This window comes from Photinus pyralis, unplaced genomic scaffold (genome assembly GCF_008802855.1).
Source record: "Photinus pyralis isolate 1611_PpyrPB1 unplaced genomic scaffold, Ppyr1.3 Ppyr1.4_LG4, whole genome shotgun sequence".
NCBI lineage: Eukaryota > Metazoa > Arthropoda > Insecta > Coleoptera > Lampyridae > Photinus > Photinus pyralis.
The window spans coordinates 13,813,740-13,836,834 of record NW_022170511.1 but is presented as its reverse complement, the minus strand read 5'-3'; the positions used below and the strand labels follow the sequence as shown (position 1 = coordinate 13,836,834).

Below are 23,095 nucleotides of genomic sequence, written 5' to 3'. Positions count from 1 at the left end.
GTATGCGATAAGTTCATCAAGCATCAACGGCCCTACATATACTGATATACTTATGTGAACAAAAGGGGCGAGTCTGAGTCAAGCACGCGTATTGAGAGGGGCCCTTAGATAAGCGAATTAGACAATTATTATTTCTTAACATTTGCCTACATTTTAGCATGGCAGGAATAGGCAATTCCCCACATTCCACATCGGCGGAAGGTATAGTATGAGTTTTCAGTTTCCCATGTAGCACCTTGGAGGGATTCTTCGGATAATATCAAATTGCAGACTCCACTTTAAATAAATAAGTCACTTTCTTGTAGGGTGTATGGGCCGGGGATGGGATCCTCCAAGCACCTTAAATAGTGGAGCTAGTGTATTTTATTTCACGCCACCACTCTTCTTTTATTTGAAGAACTAACAACTAAAGCACTAGTGAGTAGTGACCGTTGGGGTTTAAGCTTGGGCGGTAAGCGGTTGAATTTATACTACATCAAAAGGTAGGTCATACTTAAGGCTTTGAATCCACAGCTGGGTAGGTACTGCTCATCGTGAGCGTTTCGTCGAAAAAGCGCTCCAAGTGGAAAAAGCGCTTGTGAGCGATCCGCTCGCGAGCACTTTCGGAGCGGCCGCTTGGTGCTCGATACTCGACCGTTTACTTAAAGCAAAGAGTAGGTACCATTTACTCTTTGCTTAGTGCTCGGCGCTCAAGCGCTTTTTTCTGCCCGCGAGCGGTTTTTCCGTTCATGAGCGGTTTGCTTTTAACCCCCCTCAAGCGCTGAAGGATTAAGCGCCGCTCGCGAGCCGTTTTTTTCCGCTCTTGAGCGTTTATTCCGCTCACGAGCACTTTTCCCGCGCGCTCATCATGATAAACTCGCAAGCGGTTTCGCTTTGCAAAAGAACTCGATGCTCGCGAGCATTTTTGAGAAAATTAGAGGGCTCGTCGCTCGAGCGGTTTTTTAGAACGCTCGACCCAGCTTTGCTTTGAATATAAATATTCAAAGATTAAGGGGAGATTTTAGTGCATTATAGCGCGCCATAGCAACACCCAGGGAAGTTAAAAATGTATGACGTCACATATGTCTCATAAGTGTTGCAATACAGGTAATTTACAATACAGGAAGAACGCTAGTCAGCAGAAACACCCCGGTTATGCGTTTCCTTTCAACTGACACGTGACCTGATAGCATTGAAACCCTGAAGAGTGAACAGAGATGGTCGGGGCTAGGGAACAGGGGCGGCGTCCCAGCCCTGTTGGTTTACTTTCGGCACAAAAGTTGGTGGGAAGAAATAATAAGTGATAAAGAAGAGGTAAAATAGAATTGGGTTTGGTGGACCTGGACGCACCAACTGAATGGAGGTCTGATGAGGTAGGAACCGCTAACAAGGAGATGCAAGTAGGTATTCTTAAGTAAAATCATTGAATAAGTAATCATATTACTTATTCAATGGTAAAATGCATCCCAGAAAAGTCCCAAGGTAAACTAGACGCTACTGTAGAGCCTTCTGAGCAACGCCAATGGAATACCATGTTCACTCGAAGTTCTCAAGACGTTGGGAGATTCAAATAATTAGATTTGACAAAAGCCAGAGCGAGAAGATATACAGCGTGCTAATTACGTCTAGTCACCTCTAGTGACAGAAAGTATAATTCTTTAATTCAGTCTAGCTCGTCAATTTGCCTGTAGTTTCATCACACGAAGTGACACACAAGCCGAGGCATTGAATTTATAACTTAAATTCAATGGCCGATGCACACCTCTTAAAGCGCACAGATCTCTGTGGTACACATCCACCTGTATGACTGGCCTTACATCTGTAATTACAACAAACCCATTTAATGAAAATCTCAGTTACGACCGGATATTTTTGATTATTAACACTTTAAGGCAATTACAATCTTTTTTAATTGTTTCACCGATTGCTTGTTGCGTGGTATTTGTACTTTGGCCCTGAGTGTCTAATTTTGCTTCAGCCTTATTGATTGATTTTGTGTAACAAATTTATGTCATCTGTGATCCTAGATAAGACTTCTCATGATAAATTTTCTATTTGATTTCCGATACCCAGGGTGTTCAAATAAAATTTGTAAATATAATTCTTTGCAATTGTGGAGTTGATTCAGGCTGCAGAGTATTGTCAAATTAAAGTCTTATCAAGATTTTAAGTTGTGGTTGGACGTGCCCTGGAAAATTTCTTACCATTTCATATAAGATTCTTTTAGTACCGAGCTAGCTGGACATGTGTTTGTGTGTGGTTTTAGTGACCGTTTGCCATTGTATATGCCAATATGCAATGGAAGTATAAAGCAAATTACTTAGAGAACGGTCAAAATGATACTTAATAACGCATTTATTAATACAAAAATAAAAAACCAACATACTTTGTCAAAAAATAAAAGTAACTCTTGAAACAAGAAAAAAATCAAAATTCTAAACAAAATCAATAAAATACTCAGGCGACTATTGTATTATCACTGGTAATTTCGTCGCCATTTTCAGTCTTATTTTCTGCCATTTCCGCAATTTTGATATCGCAAGAAATATGGCTAGATTCAGCTTCCAATCTCGTTGGTAAAGGTGGAGCTGGATCTCCCACCTTATCGCTGAATTCAGATTTGAACGAGTTCAGTCTAAACAATGTCGCATGTAACATATCTTCGTTACCACTTTCCTTTGCCAGTGTAACGCAAAATTCCAATGTGGGAATATCAGTTCTGCGAAATAGCACTTTGGTAGCTTCTTCCAACTTATCCAAAGCTAAGTAACTGAAAAGGCAAAGTCTTTTATTAATATCACTTGCAAATTTTGAAAGAAGGCAATGCATCTGATTAGATTAAGTGTCTGACCTTTGGTGTAAGTGCTACTTACCACTGAGCGGCAACTTCATAGCATCCTACTGAAGCAGCATACTTCGCCCAGCGTTCAATAACATTATTAATAATCGGGTCAGAATTGGATAATCTAGTTTTAGCCAAAATGAGTGCTTCTCGATAATATGAACCCGAGCAAAGCGCTTCGATCGCTTCTTCTACTTTGTGACATGCCAAATAATAAAATGAAGCTTCAACAGGTTTATTATTGGCACTATTCAATAATTGTTTCGCATATGACTCGCATGCTTGTTGCCATAAACTAAAACAATGGTAACAGAATATAAAAGGACAGATAGGCAAAAATGTCATTTAATTTTTGTACATGTCCTATTATTTTAAAACGCACCTGTGTGACACCATTGGAGCAATTCCAATGAGCCATGGATTTAAACTCCCACATTTAATCGCATTTTTAATAGTCTCGTCAATATTACCTTCCCATAATGAAACACTTTCCAAACTTAAAGGAGTTGTTCTGTTGAGGTGGTTCTCTCCTAAACAAAAAAACATTATTAGGGACACTATCAGGACATGACTACAGAGTTATAATAATAGGAACTGCCAAGGAGAACTTGTAGTATATTTCCACCATATTCAAAATTATTCATTTGAAAGGTTACTTACGCTCAAGTCGCAAAATTTTCGTTATTCCGTCTTTATCACCAAACAAGTTTACTACATTGAATTCCGACTCCTTGTCCAACTCATGTTTATAATTGTTAACATCGTCACTACTCCTCGATCGCAATGAAAACAACGTTAGACAATTTTGCAGAAGTTCGGAATGATTGTTTACATTGTGTATACGCGCAATTCCGTTTAAAAATTGCTTGGTTGTCCGTCGAGGTTTGCTTTCGGTTTTTGCAACAATGCTGTTTTCTGTAGTATCATCCTTGTCTCCATTCAGTGTTAATGCTGGGTTTGCTGACGGTTTTTCTGGAAAATAAATCAGAACACCATGAATTGCATACAATGTCAATTTTGTTTGTTAACTATGAGAAGCTATTTATATATAAATGAAAAGTTTCTGTGGAAATTGCATGCCACAAATTCCATTTTTTAAGTTTTCATAGCTGTATCACTCCTAACATAACAACAGGGATTAAAGGCATATTTAACACTATAATCAGGGTTACTACAAACCTTTTGCTTACTCACACTCAGTGACTCACTAATTCAGATTACCGAACAATTTAGTTAATTCTTTGTTAGCAATGAAATGATATGAACTGAATAGAGCTGCATTTCTTACCAGGTCGTAGTACAGGAGGATTTTCCGAAAGTTTCCAAATACGAATTGTACACGCCTTCCCACCAGTTATTAAATAGTCGGCATCAAATGGACTCCACACAACCGAAGAAAGAACATCTGAGTAACAATGGCAAGCGTGTAGCAAAGTTTGCGACTTAACATTCCATACCTAACACAAAAACAAGGTCCGTTACAGAACGTAACATTACTCAATTTACCAAGGCAGATCCATCATCACAGGCCGAAGCTAATATCCCGGATTGATGCGGGCTCCACGACAGGCACTGGACAGTGCCTTTGTGCTGTGAGAAAATAGCTAAGGCACATTTGTCATATTTACATGAGCCTTCTGAAATATGTTACAATGCAAACAGCACCATTCAGTAATGACTTACCTGTATCTTTTTCCGTGCAGTCATACACAATCACTTGGTTTGAAGATATTGCCAACCAGTTCTTTTCAGTAGTGTCGGAAGGGTGCCATGCCAAGCAACGCACAATTTTAGATTGAAGCAGAAAAGTGTTTAAAAGTTTAAATTTGTTGCTGTACAACAAAAGCTCAAAATTTTTGGTAGCAATTGCTATAATACTGTAATCTGGTTTCCAAGAGAAGGAAGTCAAGTTATAATCGACGTCAAATTCGATCGCTGCCGGTTCTAAAATGTATGTAAATCCAGCAACAGTATGTTTGGAAGCGAACCTTACCATGTAAAGGATGTTTAACATTGTAGACAACTAGTTTTCCGTTGGCCACAGTATATAGACCTATTGTATCAGTATCCAAGGGACCCCACTGTAGATGACATACAGTTGCAGCAGATGACTGTACCAATTGGGTGAAATTTTTCGATAAACTACTGGCATCTATTAAACCAATCTGCAAGAATTAAATGACAAACAAGAAACAGGAATGGAAATATTTACATATCCATCGATAGTGCCGTAGGCTAAACAATCTTCTTTGGTAGGATGCCATGCAAAACTAGTCACTTTAATTGTGTGCTTTTCAAATATCGGATTTAAAATAACGCGCTGCAGATGCGGTTGACTTAAATCCCACATTTTGTGATTTCCATCGCTAAAGCCGCAAGCAATTCTGGAAGGATAGTTTAAACTTGTTAAATTAACATATAAGAAATAACAGGCTACAATTTTTAAACTTTACAGTAAAATGAATTTAATTTAAATACCAGAAAGTTTATGAATTAGCATCACCATCATAATGATCATCCTTTATACAGGTACCACTTCCCAAATATTAAAATATTTCTAAATTGGGCCTATAAGTGACGACGTCATAATGTATGAATGAATGAAACTATTACTAGCTTCTTATTGAAGTTGCCAAGCAGATTAGGGTGGCGTTTACATTGAAAAACTTGGAAATCACCTACAGGACTTTAACCAATAATTCCGTATGTACATTAGAAAAATGCGTTTTTGTCAACTGATTTCTCTTTGTTTTCACACTGTATATAACGTACGAAAACACTAGTTCTCTAATTTAACCGACCTTGGATCTGATATAATAACGAAGTTAGTAATAGTGACTTAAGTTTGAAGATCCTGTAGATCTATTTAGTTTTGGAAAATTAAAAATATACCTATCAGATGCTTTCAAACAAATTACTTGTACCTACTGTGTAAATACACGAAGATGTGTAACTTATTTGCCACTACTGTCTACTCGCCTGCTCACTGTGACAGGGAGTTGCTTGGCTGTTTTCCAAAATTTGGTTTTGAATTTGTATTTTGGTCAACATAATGAAATTTTCACATGTACCACTTCATAGCGAACGTGAACGAAAGTATGTCTGGCGATAACGAGAAACATATTGAGGAAAATTAGCGGGGTTGCCACGATCTCTTCGGACCTAAAAGTTTCGTTCCGTTCTGTTTAAAGCCGACTACGTGACGAAAATGCAGGTTTTCACATACTAAGTAAGATAGGGTGAAATTGAATTCTTAGTAATGTTTATTTATTTATTTATTATCCCTCTCTTGTTTTGGGCCCTCAACAGGCTTGCGCCCAATTACAGAGTGACCCGCATAATGCTTTTTAGAGGTGCCTCTGCAGAAGGTCTTAAGTTGTTCTATACTACTCCGGTATTTACCTTACGAATTAGGAAAACTGTAGGAAAACCTAATTCGGAGTAGCCGGCAGAATGCTCGAAACTGGTCTAAGGTAATTTCCATCTCTGCCATAGATGAAAAATTCACCTCAACCCAGGTTCGAACACCTGACCTCCGGATTTATAGTCCAACGCTCTACCACTGGACCATAAAGCCGATCGTTATGAGCATAATACCGTACAAATTTTTTTTTCATCGACACAGGGTTAAGTCAAGTTTGACATAAGATATTGCTCTTGAATAAATTTCAATTTTTATGGGGAAGGTTTCGTGCATTTACCCTCTGGTTTACTGTTATTCTACAAAAAAACAACCTTGTGCAGAACGGTCTAACCGACATAACACAATGTTATGCGAAGTGTTTCCTGGCTCATACCTAAAAAATATAACAAAAAACCTTTTGTGCAAATATCAACTGTAGATGGAAATTCAAGATTAATTTGCAAATAAAATACTAAGTATTTGGTATCGCCGATTTTATAATTTTTTCTCTATTGAGTGATATCAAAATACAATATGGCGTCCATTAGAAATAAAAAAGTTGATGTGATTTACTCAAAACCTACAAGTCATAAAAAAGTTATTTTAGTACCTTCGGAAAGCCGAGAAAAAATTTCGCAAAAAGGATTTTTTTATATCTCTGAAAATAAATGAACGCCAGCACGTTTTCGAGTTTTCGAAGTGACAATTTCCGTTTTTTGGTCATAACTTTGGTATTTGTAGAACCACAGGAAATTTTGACTAGGATAATTAATCAGCATAAAATTTTGCATAACTTTGCCCATTTAACCGACTTTGTATCTCTTATGGTTTATGAGATCCCTATAGTGGAAATGAAAAAAGCTCACCCTGTATGTAAAATCTGTTGTATTATTAAGCACTACATACGAAATTTTATTGTTCTGTAAGTCACAATATTTTGATAATGGCGGATGATTGCGTCGTATGTACAGGGTGGTTCAAATTCGTGGCTCACCATTGGGATCTTCGCAACAGTAAGATACAGTGTAGGTTAAATGAGGGCAATATTGCCGCTTTTTGTGACTAAAAAAACCTTTTAAACTTTTTGAGGAGTCAAAAAGTGACAATGAGTTTTTAGTGATCTGCTCAAATGCGAGCAACATCAGAAAAAATAAAAACGAAGCGGCAAATTTCTATCTTTCTGACACATCTTCGGAAGTAATCGAAATTTTTTGGTTCTCTTTAAAGCATGATAATATCTCTTTAATTGCTCATCTTTTCTTTAATTTGACCAACGTCATATCTTTCATGGTTTCAGAGACCTCCATAATAGACATCCTTATCTTGGACCCAATGCAAATGCTCATCTGTCTCGAAAGTTCTCGAACGCTCGCGAATATTCTAGAACAAAACACTTCATATTTCCGGGCAAGAATGCGTCAAATTCCCATTGGTTTTTTATCGCCGGTGACCAATCCATGTCTGTCTAGATTTCTAGAATATTCACTACAATGCATAAAACTATTTAGCTATTTTTTCAAGGCGTGCGGATCTACCAGAGACCTTCAACTAAGGCATGTCTCACCTTGTGTAGGGTTGCAAAAACTGTATGTAGTATGTAAGATGTTGATGGAGGATAAACGAAAGCATGTCACATTGACACTAGTATGCAAAGTATAGTAATAATAGTAATAATTTAATTGATTGTCCGCACTTATTAACTGGCCTAAACTTCACCATGCTAGTACCTTTACAAACCCCACTCCTAAATCTAATTTGTTGCGCAAAAATCCTTTATTTATAATCTCTTATAATTTTAATTTAATTTCACAAAATTGTGATCTTCATTACAGTTCTTTACCGGAAATGATACGCTCGGTTACTAACATTAACAGTAATTAATTTTAATATTTTCATAGAACATTATTTTTCCTATAATCAATTATGATTAATTAAACTTTTAGTATTATTAGTCGCACTTAGTAATTATTCAAGAGCGGCGATAGATAATTTTTTCTTTTTCTCTTTGTTTGTTTGACTGTTTTTTGTTATTGGTTTCGGTAGTTTAAGCACTATTTTCAATATTACTAGACATATTTTTTTTATTTTTGATTTATTTTTAACTCTATTGTACTCTGGCAAGTTGCAAAATGTTGTTTTTGCTCTGAAATTGGAAAGGTTATGTCTTTCTGTTGAACAAATAAAGGATTATTATTATTGTCGGTGTTTCTTGTGAGAACTCAGCTCTAGCCTGGTTAACTAATCGCACGGATTAAAATCAAGTAACGATTAGTGTCTGTGTCTGTGTGTTATTATTATTATTATTATAAACCAAACGTGTTCGAATTATAGTTATCATTCATTATGAATTTGGAAATATGGGTCATTCAAACGGATTCGACTAACTTTCTGTTCAGATTATCCCGAGGATTATCCATACATTTTTAGACAGAAATTGCAAGGTCATTTTTGTACTTGTTTATCATAATGCTGTAAACGCAACCTTAAAGTGCCAGGCTTATACTGCAAAAAACATTGTCACGATTTTTGTCATTTTTTGAATTCTCTAAATGTTTCTGAATATGCGCGAATTTTTCAAAATTCGAATTTTTGTGTAAGTTGCTTCTTCCTCGGACACCTTTTATCTTTTGTAACGTTCATAAAAACACTTGATATAATGGAACAATTTACCCAATTCTTCTGGTACTAATGCAGTACTCAAAGTCAAAAAGCTACCGATATTACAATAAACCACATCAAGCATACCTTGAAGGTGTAATAGATGAAGGCACCAAACAAGTGACCGCACCTCCAGTTGTCGAATAAGTCACCAAATTACTAAAGCCTGTGCCAAGACTAGTATTTAAAATGAAACGATCATTCCCTATAGTCCAGGCGTTTAATTCACCCATGTCCCCAGCACCACCACTTGCATCAATAGGTGGATAATTCCTCACGGGTGCCGCTATGCAGAAAACATACTTGCTGTGATCGGCGTGGATCACGCGATAATGGTAATTTCTGCCACAAAGATAACTTTACTAACACATTTTTCGCTAGTGTAATTTACCTTTTTCCCGAGGTACCTTCTTTCACCTCGTTGAGCTCCCAAAGAAGTAGCTGGCCTTTACTGCTGGATGACAGTAGTTGTGTAGGTGTAACCCAACAAACAGACAGCCACGCTTTGTCATGATGATATTTATTAGAACGTTTCGGATAAGGCTGGTTGGGTGGAAATACTTCCGTTTGCAGTAACCCATTAGAACCAGCACGCCAAATTTTGATCGACCTACAATTTCAGACTCAGTCATCCCTTATGTGCAACACTTTTCTTACCTTGATCCTCTTGCATACGACGCGAGTAAAAACTCCTGCTTGGGTGCTGATAATTCCGGTTCAGTCGCCGTCTTAAGAGACAAATCATCTACACGTTCTGGTAGCGAAGAGTCAATTACTGTACTTTCTTCATTTATGGAATTTGAATTTTTGTTGCCAAATTGTATATCAGTAGGCTGATCCTCTGGACGCTCTTGTGAAAAAGAATTCTGATCTGAGTCAATTGCTACAGTACATTTTCTTAAGGGTGTATCCTCACATGTTGCAGCAAGTTGGCATAAGGTAGAAGAATCTTCTAAGAAATTATCCTCTACCTTCTCTTGCAATAAAACATCACTAACTATGTCAATTTTTATAATATCACCAGTTCTAGGTGAATTTGTAGGTGTAGCGAGTTTACAGGATTCGTTGTCATTTGTACTTAGCAAAAGATCGTGAGAAATTTTTGAGTCACAGTCCGTTTCAATATTTTCTGGTTCTGATTGAACGTGCTTGCAATCATTGGAGCTCTCTGTAGATTCTTTTACACATTCCTCTTCTTTGTCTACTTTAATGACAGTTTCTGATGCGCCATGAGATTGCTGCACGTTTTCAACTTCTACATTTTTGATTTCAGTAATCTCGTCTGCACTTGTATTAATGATGGGGTCTTCATCTTCCAGCGACTCATGGTTTCCCGAACAAAAAGCTTCAGTTTCTATAGACTCTGAGTCTATGGGAGGAATTTGGTTCGTTACTGTTGATTCGTCTGTAGTAACTGAGATTTCAGTAGACTCTGTGTCATGTGCAGGTTCTTTTATTTTGCTTAGGTTTGCTTCTGAACTAGAGGATACTTCTTTAACGACTGTTATTTTTCTTATATTTTTTGGGAAAATGTTAAAAGGCGTAGGACACCAACTTAGAGAAATTACCTCGTCGTCATGTGCGTGGATTTTGAATAGCACTTTCCCCATTTCTGAAAACATTTAGCTCAAAGTTACATAATCAGGAGGTGTTACTCACTTTTCATATCCATGACAATAATTCCCCCTTTCTTAAGCCCAAAAGCAACGATCCACGGTGCGTGGGGACAGCTACTGAGTGTGGAGACTTTGACATACATTCCTTTCATGGTATGTATTGGTGTCAAACTGTTGGTAGACAATTTCCACACAATTATAATCCCATGCTCAGAAACGCTAACAACTTTGTCCTCTCCACAAAATACAGCACCTATCAATCTATGAGGATGAGTCTACAAAAAAATACGTCTGCGAAGGTTGATGCAATACAGGACTTACCTTATGACCTACGTGGGAGATTTTGGGTGTGCATGTTGCGATGTCCAGTAATTGAACCACATTGTCTTCGGCGACTGAAACGGCCCATTTGTTGGGATTGCCCCAGTTTGTATTTAATGATACAAAAGTGACCCTAGAAATAGCACTTCGTTAGAGTGACATTTTTTACAGTAGGAAAGAATCTGCAATAATGATATTGGCATACCTAAAAAAAGCTCAAAAGACCTGGAATGGAATGACTAGGATGGGAGGAGGCGCATATTCCAATTTGTGATTGGGATCCCCACTATCACTCAATTTTTTTAGATACTTATAATGTAACATCCTGCATAATATAGGATTATAATATAGTATAGTATAGTGGGGGGTTGTAAAGTCACTTGTGGATCGGGCCGCATGCTTTGGCTATTAAAGCGATTATTTTTTCTGTCGATTTGTGTTTCAAAGATTTTTCAAAAATTTCAAAAATGTTTGTATAGGCACAAGAAGAGACGTGGAATGACTGTCATAGAGGTTGGGGGAACTAAAACCTCCATATTTTTGTCACGAGATGAGTCATCCCTAAAGCGCCCCCTATCATAAAAAGTTTATTGTGATAGTTGCAGACTTTACACTCTCCATGTTATAAGCTCAGTGACACTGACAGTTGATGCTTGCACAACGTTCCATGTCCTGCATGTATTGTGTTATTATTTACAGAAAAACCATTGATTTTTTCAACGTTTACTAATGCATAAAGATAAGACCTTATACCTTAAAAACTTTGTTGTGCACAAATTTGGTTGTCAGTGAGCTCCAAAATGGCGGACGAGTCAAATACTGTAGGTCCGTTGATGACGCCACATAAGGGGCACAACACTACAAGCATAGGGATCTGGCTAGCATCCTTGGATCATGTCAACTCCTGTGTAACTTCAAAGGACGTCAATGGATATTCGCGTAGACAGACAACCAGTATCGCAAAACTGAGATGATAAATTGCCATTCTCAACATTTACTTATACATATTTGCACCTCATGAAATATTTTATGTAGAGGGTATCCCGAGGGGCAACCCACAATTAATTTGCGCATGCATTATCTTTCTTATTTGTAGATCTTTTTTTGAAATTTTAACCAGAGATGCTTCTAGTGACAAGCATATCGCATATTGTGAAAATTAAACGTGCGCATGTGCAAACTGCGCAATGCCATTGTTCTTATTTATAGATACATACGTACATACATTTGAAATTTTAACCAAAGATTCTTCTAGCAAAGGCAAACATCGCATATTTTAAACATCAGGTGTGCGCATAAATAGTCCGTTACATGACCTTTCGGGAAGTACTGATCAATTCGTTACAGTTACTCGCCTTAAGGCGAAAACCTTTTTTCCATTTTTTGAGTTTGAAATGTATCTTGTTATACAGAGTGATAAATGTACTACTTTCGTGCACAAGCGCCTACTTTCGTGCACAAGCGCAGCGTGGCGTGGCGTCCGTGTCGCATGTGTTTTCCTACCTTGAGTGTCGCCATCAAGCTTCCACGCCACTACGCCACACAGGCCGGCATTTCAAAATTAAGTTTACGGGGTCAGTACAGGTGAAAAATATATTGGACTTTAGCTCATTTTTATGGAACACCCTGTAAATTATCTAAAAAAATAGCATTTTTTAAAAAAATGTAACACTAAAAAATTTTTAAAAAATCAAAATTGCCTTAGTGATCAAAAAAGAATTTAAAACAATTCAAAAATCTTTAATCTTTTTTACACGATGTTCCATTTACAAAAATGATGTTAATTCCAATAATTTTCTTACTATGGATCTACCGATACCGATATTAATATCGGCCACCAAGGGCAGATATTTTGTCCGATACATTCATTTAATTACAAGGTGACAAGGCGGGATAATCAGGTAAACCTGGAATTGTCAAAAAACTTTATGAACTGGTAATTTGACTATATCCAGAAATTGTAATCTATTTGATTAATAAACATTATTATTATTATTAAAAGCCCCTAATTAGCGGTTCTGTTTATGTAGACATTTCGCTTGTGCATGTGTTTACTGGTCTGTTAGAGCCGTGTCGTATTCATGCACGTGTGTATGTTGGCATTTGTGTTCATTGTGGGCTTATGGCCACGCATTGGTATTCTAGTGTGCGAGACTGGATTTCAATTCAGGGAAGTTATGTTTTGCTTTAAGGGCAACTGCATTTGTTTTGATCTTTTCATTCAGTTACAAAACTTGCATATGGTGCACTCTGCATAATTTTTACCATCCTTGCAAATTTTATTTTTTGTGAACTACTTCCACACAACACAATCGTATGCTCCACACATACAATTTGCTTACAAACGTTTCAATTTATCTATGTCTAGAAGTCTAGAATTAATAACAATAACAAACAAACCTTGTGGAGTGAATGCCGCTTAAAACTTGAACATCGGCTGGCTCTTCCGGTGGTGCGGGCTTGATTACAACAATCTCATTTCTTGAACCATATACGACCGTGTTATCAGAAGCACATGCGAGTACATTATTCGCAAACCAATTAGGCGAAGGTGGAATAACCAATTTATTCATATCGCTAGCGATATAATCCAAACTAAATAACTACAGTAAATCAATGTAATAAAATTGATCTTGTATAATACCTTATCAAGTAAATACTTATCAGTCTGAGAGCGTTTCCAAAAGACCTTGACGAAAAAACAAAAAAGACGCAAAACCGGCAACTTGGAAAAGATGTCGATGCGGGTGTTTGGTTAGAAATTTTAAATTGGGTTGTGTCTCACCACCCTGTTAAGTGTGTCTCACCTCCCCATACCTCACAATGCCGTCTGATTTTGCCTACGATACACTTTGTATGTATGGTGTGGTGTTTTTTGCCAAACTTCGTATTAATCCATGTATTTATCGTATTCGTAAGGCTTGATTTATATTCTAGATTTTTACGGCTAGAACCTTTGCGTAAATTGCAGTTGTAGGTTGAACTAGTGTAGGATTTTAGGTAGCACTCTGTATGATATTTTAATTTTATAGTCATACTTGTTTAAATAATGGTCATACTTGGTAGCGGAAAAGGTGGTGTGCGGACACGGTCATATACACAGCTCGAGAGTCGAGAGCCTGTTTCATGTGAGAAGTGAGGCCGTACGCGTCGATTGGTGCGTAGTACCAAAAGTTGTCAGAGGCGGCGCATAAGTCGAGGAATGTTCTCTGACAATTGACTTGTAAACGCAAGGAGAACCACCGCTTTGAACCTCTACGACAAAAAAATCGCCGATGTGGGAAAAATATCGAAACCGTGCATTGTGCGCAGGCTTGGGTTGGAACCCGCATAAAATCGACCGTTGTAAATCGTGGAACTGTGAGCTTGCAACGGAACTATCATCGCCTATTTTATGTTGGTACTCTTAAAAACAAAAGAAAAACTGAAACCGGAACCGGAAATTACCAAAGTCACGGAAGCGATACCTCTGATGGCCACAATAAAGCTCTGGATCCTTTGGCATAAACTTAGCACCTATTTGTGCCAGATCACTTTCCTTTATGTTACCTGCAATATCCGAATGCATTAGAACCCACTAAAGTAAAATGGTTTTTAATTGCCATCTGCTTCCGGTTGCAGATGCACTCCCAGATCAGCTCAAAATCACAGGCACTTTTTCTCCATAACAAGGATTTTGAGAACGCAGAGGTTGGTGGTATAAATTTCAGCTTGAAAGATGATGGGATTTTTACCTAGGGGTTCAAAGGTGCGGGAGTTGGGGTCACAAATTCTTATCCTCGTTTCCCATCTTTTGAACCAGCCAGCGGTATATAGGTACCACTGTGGAAATCTGTTTTTGAGTGTAAGTTTCGTCCGTTCCCATTCTTTCTTATAGATGTTTAGGCTATCCGCTATATATGGTATATATTACCTCGGGTTGCATTTTATCGGCATGATACCGGACGGGATATACTTAGGTCACTTTGACCCCACAATAGCTAAATGATGAAAACTAAACAGGTGTGAAATGTATTTACCTATTTATTGCCAGTGGTCTCTTTGAGTCTGATTGTTCGCCGAAAAATTAGGAAGGAATATTATATATCAACCAGATGATGAATTCTCGCTAACAATGATAGTCATTCCGACGTGGATTACACCTTATAACACTCCGACGAATAACCAGGCCCTCACTAAAAGTGCATGGTAGGAATTACCAAACTTGTATAATACAATTTCTAATGGTTGATGTAAAAAAATTAAATTGGCAAAAAAAATATCTTTAAATTTAATTGGAGAAATTTCGTTATAGAAAAATTACGGAATATCTTTTTCAACCCAAAAAGTTTCTAATACATTGTTATGAAATCAGGAGCTTAAATCGTGATTCGTTAAGACGCTATACTTTTGGCTCTTGGCCGAAAGTGATTATGCCAAATATTTTACACTTTTTATCTTTTAATTTTTAAATTGAACTTTAAATTTTGATTACCTCTAGTTCCGTATATTTAGTGTAAAAATTACAATCAAAAACCACAAACTCGGATAAATATTATTAAATCAGGGAAATTTCTATGACGTAGATATTATCGCTTCCTGTCTCTACTCCCATGTACATAGCTCGTTACGTTTACGTTAGTTGTTGGCACGTTAGCCACATCGAACCAAGGCGGTGGGAGACAAGTGACGAACACAAATTTTCAATTTTGTTGATGGACTTCTTGATCCATTTATTTACTTATTATTTGGTTTTACCTTTATAATGGAAATTGAATTTAAAGTTCTTACATTAAACTGTTGGTACGTAAATGTAATTGCCATATGTTCTCTGTATCTACCGATTTGTATTCCAACAGGGGCATCCCATTTATCTCGAAGGATGTGCTACCCCGAATGCGCTCAATTGCCGAATATTTGGGGAAATCTGATTATGATGTGGTCTGCTTGCAGGAAGTATGGGCCATTGCAGATTATAATTTAATACGAGACGTAGTAGTGTCCACATATCCCTTCTCTCATTATTTTTATAGGTATTGAGACACCCGACTCACATTTTTGAATCTCATATGTGCATTTCAGTGGTGTCATTGGTTCTGGAGTTTGTATCTTTTCAAAATATTTATTACAAGATGTTTTCTTTCATCAATGGCCCTTAAATGGTTACATACACAAGATTCAACATGGAGATTGGTTTGCAGGCAAAGGTATAGCGATGTGTAGGGTTATTGTTAAGGGATTTAGTGTTAACATCTATACATCTCACGTAAGTTTGTGTCGTGTGGATGCAAAAAGTTGACATCAAAATTTTAGTTACTGGCGGAATATAACAGAACATGTGACGAATATGAAACTCATCGTATGCTACAAGTTTTCGATACTGCTCAATTTATTCAGTTAACCTCTGGGGCTGCCGATTTTATTGTTTTAGCTGGTGATCTTAACACCGAACCAGGGGATCTACCTCACCGGTTTGTTTAATTATTTCAGTATAGTCTCAGACCATCCAACTAAACACATGGCATTCCTACACTGGTTTTGTTTTGTTGAAAATGGGGGATGTTGTAGAGAGCAGGGAATGTATTTACAAATGTAGTTTTTAATAAGACCTCCGATGGTGATTGCCTGAATGCAAATTTTACATATTGTTTTTGGGTAATGGTGTAGAAAACCGAAAAATCATCAGACTATGATAATGTTATGGAATTAATTCAGAATGTTAGGCTTAGGGCAAGTCAAAAGTGCAAGGAGCGAAAGTCAAGCATGAATAAATTGATACTGAAAATTGAAGGTAAATCAACATAAAAACCCAAGAAATAATCAAGTAAATATTTATCTTATTTGTAAGCACCTTGTACCAACAAGAATCACATGCCGACGCGGACGCCCCTAAGTGTTAGGAATTTGAAATTAGTGTGCTTGTAAATTAGGGCTAATTAAAGACTAATTTGTACCCACAAAGTTAGATTTTGTATCTGCGTGGTTTTTAAGGAAGAATCACTGATTGTCATCAATTTTGTGTTTTTTTAGCGCATTTTTGCAAATTTATTTGTAAAAAGGTAGCTTTTAATCTCACTTTGGCCGGCCGGCTGGCTGGCAGCAAATGCTTGCTTGTAGAAGGACGCTTAGTAGAAAGACTAGGAGTGTACATGTACCTATGGAGGTGTGTAATTAACAACTTTAAGGACAGGGCTACATGATGGAGGCTCGGCGACATTTGGGCGCCATCCCCGAGCGTGTTATACTAACGTGGTGATTTGTCAGTTTTTCCAATTCTTTACAATTTTGGACCCATTGTTTTCAAATTGATGTCGGAAAGATCTTTTAAACACGCCCACAAATCCTGTGTGGCGGAATTTTTGTTTTCTTAGGGGCGAAATTAGCCCCCTTTTGCAAGGCGCTCGTCTTCGAGGGGTAGTCGACTTTGGGCGCTAAAAGTTTCCTAAGAGCTAGCGCCAATGGGACGAGCTATGAGAAGTACCCCAAAAATTCAGTACTATTTTTGGAGGGTTTTTAGAAAAATCCACAAAAATGCGAATTGAAGGTGAATGGGACGTCGGAAGCGATAAAGCGAATGTGGTTGTCCCCAACAAGATCTTCTTGATGGTGGAGTTCAAACTGGCTAATAGAATATGAAGAATTTGCAAGGGTTGATGATTCCACTAGCATTAGCACTAGCTAGCTCTAATAAAAAATGTTCTTATACCCCTTACCTTGCGAAAGTTTGACCATTTATCTCCTCTGAAAACATGAAATCCAAAATCTAATGCTCTGGTTTGATTGAACTCAAATGAATATGCATGTGATTTTAGTTAATTGAATATATCAATAAGAACAAAGGCGATCAAGCTCCACTTTCCTTTAGACGTTAGATTTTAAATATTGGTTTGAAGAAATACAAAAACAAATGTCTATCTTGTGATCACGTGTCAATAATCCATCCATATCTATTAAGATGTTAGCAGACGTCGTTCGTCTAATCGTTGTAGCTGCCACGCTGGCGGCCCGAGTTTGATTTCCGGTCCTAGCATTTCTACACTTCGCCAGACTAATGCAGATGGTTGATGTAGGATATCACACAGACCCGTAGGGACTGGTATTTCTAGTAATAAGAATCTATCTAAAATTCATTTTTACCCCATAATAAATTATGGTACATTTGTTCAAAATTTTAATCCAACCAAAGGAATGGTATCACCAAAATTAAACGCAAAATTCCACCAATCAATGAATCAAAATAACCCAAACCCTTTGTTTGGATCCGATTCTTATTCTTAAATGTAATACAAATCTGTTCATGCAAATGTTTCCCATAGGTCGATTCCTTTAGGAATATTACAATTACTTCAAACTAAATTCATATTCAAATTCCTAAAAATAATGGACTACTACCATTGAATAAGCCCTTTAAAGAAGTATAACACTAAAGTGAGTACAATCTTTACATACCTGTAGCACCTGGAACCTGATAATTGGCCATTGGAGTTAGGGGGTATGTATACATTAATACTACCCTATTCTACATATTTTATCCATCGGGAGATTAGTAAGGTCTGGCGGCCATGGGATCTTGCTCTATAACATTTGTTACGTGGTCGAGCTGACATCGGGTATACTTTCAGATTTAGGATAATGCGCGTAGGTATTGTGAAACAAACGCGATGGCAACGATGCGCCCGCTGGCGGTAATAAAGAAGCGCAGCATTGCAACTTTTTCTATGATAATAATTATAAATTTGTAAAATGTAAATTTGCACATTTTAAATTCGCCTACACATAGCGATTTATGTTTGTGAAGTGCAAAAGATTTAGTACTTGAAGATCACTTTAATAAGTTTGGATGTTTTCTCAACCAAATTAAGTAATTAAGTAACGGTTTTGATTTCTCCTGTCAAAATTATATACCACATCAGATCTTATTCTGTGTAATATTTCAAATAGATTTTTTGCACATGTATACAATGCATTTCAATGATTTTCTGGCATAAATAATGATTTTTAAATAGTTTAAAAGGGACAGGCAGACATATTTTTGCCATAAAATGATACAGGGTAATATTGTGTTTGTTATTAGAATGATAAAAAAAAATGTTCAAAACTGACGAGTCTATTTACTGACATTTACTTGCCAAGAGTTTAGTTGTTGGTGTGAGATTACAACTGTCGCATATTGAAATCTGTTGTGTTTTAGATTGTTAATGAGTATGACCGGATTTACCGATGCCTTTAACGAAGCGGACAAGGATGCTCAACAACCCTCCTACACAAATGAAGGACCAGATAATTCGTACACAAACTTGACTTTAATCAAGCAAAAGTATCCCGGTAAACGTATAGACTACATTTTGTATAATTCCGGCTCAAATACTTCAGTAGTTATGAAAAGATATTGTCGTCCACTACCCAATCGTGTACCAGGTTGCACCTACAGTTATTCAGATCATGAAGCCCTAGCCGCCACTTTTCAAATTTCCAAAACAGAAGGCACAACAAAAAATCACGATTTGAGGACACGCGCTAAGGTTTTAACCGAATGTATCGATAACTGCAATTCTGCACTTCAGATATTAGTCAATCATAAACGAGTCTATTGGTTTCTCACTGCCGGCTTGCTTTTGCTTTTTATATCTACAATTGCGATGGATACACCATTTAATCAACCAGTGCTAATCCACATAGTAAGAGTGGTTATTACGATTCTTCTGTTTTTTACTTTTATAATGGCAACCGCGTGGAATATGATGGAAAAACACGCACTACTGGCCGGAAAGTTAGCGATGGAGGTTTGTTTAAAACAATCACCAGAAAAGGATACTTAGTTATGGCCTTTTAGTTGTTTTTTATTTTATTTGAATTCATTGGTTTTCATAAATGTTCCTATAATGCGATTATTTTGTAATAATGGCATTTATGCACTTGTGATGAATTTTTCTAGGTATAATAATCTTAAAAAAGATTTTAAATTTTATATAAACCAAAAAGTGAAGAAATGTTTCTTAATTTATTAGTAATGTTATACTGGGTTTATTAACAAAGGGTAACGATTTTTTCAAAATTGGAATCATTCTTCTAATTAGCACTTCCATAAATTCTAAAATGTGGATTATACTCTGGTAACTTATACATACAGGTTGTCAGGGGCACATGAATAATGCACCAACACCAACCAGTTTGGTATAAATCTCCTCTTCACTTACACAAACAACTTGATAACGTTCAGAATGTCATGTACATAATAATCACCACTTTAAATTTAACGAAATTGCATACACAAAAGTGGGCTTTTATCCGCATAACATTTTGATTTTGCATTATTATGCAAACTTGCGCACTTCAGTATGTGCAGCAAATGGTGAGTGGAATATACGGTGCCAGTGTTTTCTCAGATTTCCATTGGGCTCGTTCATAAGACACAACAGTTACCGCTACGCTACCTCGTAGCGTATCGGTAACAGTTGGGGGGTCTTATGTCACGTTCCCTACTTTGACGTATGTAGCGCTACTAAAAATGGCCGACTGCTCCATAAAGAGCGTAAAAGTAGCGACCTAATTGTAAGACGTATCAGTAACTGTTCCAGAACAGTTGTGTCTTATGAACGCGCCCATTGACCCATTGTTTTGAGGAAATAATCTTGCTACTCAAAACTGGCTTATACTGTGTAAATAAAAATGTTGTCATCATCGTGAACAACTTGTATCATGTTTATAAAATACCGCCACTCTTTGTATTCTAATGACGCCACACTGGTCGGCGGAGGGAGGGGGGAGGGCCATAGTACTAATATAATTTTTTAAAAACCTTTATGGTAAATTTCCTATGTTACATTCCTAGAAGCAAAGTTAGATCACTATGAAATAAAAATTTAAGAAAAATTGTACTCTGTTGGTTGATGTTGTTTTATTGATTGCAAGGGATAAGGGGTGGGTTGAACATATTCACTTTCAACACAGTAAACGCTTATATCTTTACAGTATCACACATAATTTGTATTGGTAGATTGTACATTGCCCTCCATAAAAGGAACAACTTCATTCCGGTTTTTATATTGTAGAAAAATCGACGGTTTTCAAAATGTGACGTAATAGACCAATACACAACAGAAAGTATGGGCGGTAGCGATTGGGAACAATTTATTGACTTCAAAGATACCTTGAAATAATCAAACAGTTTGACTCTCAATTGTAATAAGACATGGCATCGATAAATTGTTTCCGGTTGTACAATGCCATGTATACAACGTGTTCCATTTCAAAAATTAATACTCATGTACGGTTTTGGTCAGAAGTAATGTCCCTCGATTATCTCAAGTGTAGCACATAATTAATATACCGGATCTCCTGTGAGATTTGAGCTTCTTTTCAACATGAGGAAAATGCCTAAGATTGGAATGAAATTGAACTAAATCACGGAGAAACCGAGGGAGAAACTGACACATTGGTACTTTTTCTACAGTTGCAGTTTCTAAGGGAGGACATTACTTCTGACCAGTAATTGTAAATGAATTTGTTTCCTTATGGAGGCACTGTGTGTGTAGATGAATTTTTGTATTTAATACAATTATAATAATTTATTGTAAATAATTTTTCTTTTCATATTTTAAACAGCATATTTATAATTGCTCAAATATCACTGTTTTTGCATGATATTAATTGTAATTAATGGGTAAGAATCAATTATATACACAGTTATTATTGATCCTACAGCCAATTGGTCATAATTAACTTACACAAGTGACACTGGCTTATCTTTTAACATATGTTCATTTCCCTTATTTATTTTCAATATATTATTTCTATAGCAGATTAGTACATTGAGTGTAGTTTTATGCATTCATCATTTGTTTGAGTTTAACAATTTTTATCACATCTGTGATTGCTTGATTAAATCTCATTTTGACCGCCACGTGATTGTATAATGTGGTCTTATGCAGAGTTTTAGTTAGTAAACTGTTAGATTACCACAGATTAGATAGGTACAAAGCAGTCGTCCCAGTCCCATTACTTTTCTGTTTCAATTTTACGGGCGCATATGTGCAACAGTTCGACACATAACTATATATACTTTCAAAAAGACACCTTTTGCCTTTGCGCCCAATTTAATTTAAATTACGGAATCTGCGTTGGGAAGATCTGATAGAGTAACATTTTTGGTGTCACAAACATGGTGCCGACATGAAGTGAAACGACTGCTTTATATGTAGACTGTGGTATTACCAAAGAGTAACTCTTTGGTATTACTTTGGTGGTTTGAACAGTGGAGGCTAGCGTTAAAATATAATAAAACAAATGAAACACATCAAATGCATGTTGTGATATTTTGTACAGACGAAATATAATTATCTGATTGTTAAAAAAAAAGTATATAGACATACTTGCTCAAAAATAAGTACACATAAATTACCATGACAATTTGAGGCTGCCTAAAGTATGTTAAATCAACTATAAATTTTAATTTGGCTTAAGGAATGGGAACACTTGGTGATTTTATATGTGTAAAGTATGAATGGGCTAGGCTTTTGTTAACATTTTGACTTAGTATCTAAATGTTTAAAACAATTTGAATTTCACTTTAGGAATTTTACAGCCTTAAACGTTCAAACACTGAAAAAGTGTTGGAAATGATTTTTGAAAAATTCAAATTGTTTTGGAGTATTATTATGATTGACGCAGTATTGAAGCTCAGTTCTGAATAATCTTTTACAGTTAAAATTATTATTTACCTATTGTATAACTGATCTCAAGATGTCTAACCTGCTGTGTAGTCTGTGTTACGACTTTGGCTGTGATAAGCCATTATAATTGTTCACTGAGTGTAAAAAGTATTAAATAAATAAAGTTATCTATGCTCAAAAATTGTTGTTTATTTAAAATATTTACTTAGGAAACACAAGGAAGAATAAATAACAGTAAAAGTTGGTACACTAACACAACCAAGTAATAATTGGCTCAGGCAAATTAGATTCTGCGTCCCGCGTTTGTCCTTAAGATGTCCAGTAACCTTCTACCTTCCAAGGTAGGCCATTGTGCTACAGAGATCTCCAGTGTATTAAATGTGCTCAATTAATTTTAACTTTCATGGTATTCTAGTTAAAGGTCTCAACAAAAGGAATGGGGACATCCCGGCTTCCTTTTTTATTTCTTATCTTCAAAGTACATTAAAAATAAAAAGACGCAGGTGTTTTCAATTTTTATTTGCGAGTAAAGTAAATTATTGAAAAGCTGTATCTTATTTAGTCCGAATTTGAAACACTTTTAACACAGTTTAAATACGTCACAAACCTACAACGAATCACGTAG

General features: G+C 36.5%; 2 protein-coding genes across 7 annotated transcripts; one reads left to right on the top strand and one right to left on the bottom strand.

Moving 5' to 3' along the window:
* Window positions 1-2,316: 2,316 nt before the first annotated feature.
* On the bottom strand, window positions 2,317-13,588 carry LOC116168854 (gem-associated protein 5-like). 6 transcript variants are annotated; one of them, XM_031484848.1, is made up of 16 exons: window positions 13,480-13,588; window positions 13,220-13,422; window positions 10,820-10,952; window positions 10,542-10,773; window positions 9,540-10,494; window positions 9,274-9,492; window positions 8,970-9,224; window positions 5,034-5,205; window positions 4,815-4,986; window positions 4,505-4,765; window positions 4,328-4,458; window positions 4,110-4,278; window positions 3,482-3,793; window positions 3,204-3,351; window positions 2,853-3,116; window positions 2,317-2,749 (listed from the first exon to the last, which is right to left on the bottom strand). In XM_031484848.1, the coding sequence occupies exons 2-16, from the start codon at window positions 13,390-13,392 to the stop codon at window positions 2,437-2,439; spliced, it is 3,909 nt and encodes a 1,302-aa protein (XP_031340708.1). In that variant the 5' UTR covers window positions 13,393-13,422; window positions 13,480-13,588; the 3' UTR covers window positions 2,317-2,436. The 6 variants fall into 6 exon arrangements, with proteins under 6 accessions (XP_031340708.1, XP_031340705.1, XP_031340710.1 ...); XM_031484845.1 differs by having other exon boundaries at window positions 13,220-13,414; window positions 13,464-13,570; XM_031484850.1 differs by having other exon boundaries at window positions 4,328-4,455; window positions 13,220-13,414; window positions 13,464-13,570.
* Window positions 13,589-15,442: 1,854 nt separating this feature from the next.
* On the top strand, window positions 15,443-22,643 carry LOC116167941 (putative neutral sphingomyelinase). The gene is made up of 5 exons (XM_031483564.1): window positions 15,443-15,601; window positions 15,658-15,831; window positions 15,881-16,064; window positions 16,112-16,269; window positions 18,990-22,643. Exons 1-5 carry the CDS (start codon window positions 15,564-15,566, stop codon window positions 19,615-19,617), a joined length of 1,182 nt encoding a protein of 393 aa, XP_031339424.1. The 5' UTR covers window positions 15,443-15,563; the 3' UTR covers window positions 19,618-22,643.
* Window positions 22,644-23,095: the final 452 nt, after the last annotated feature.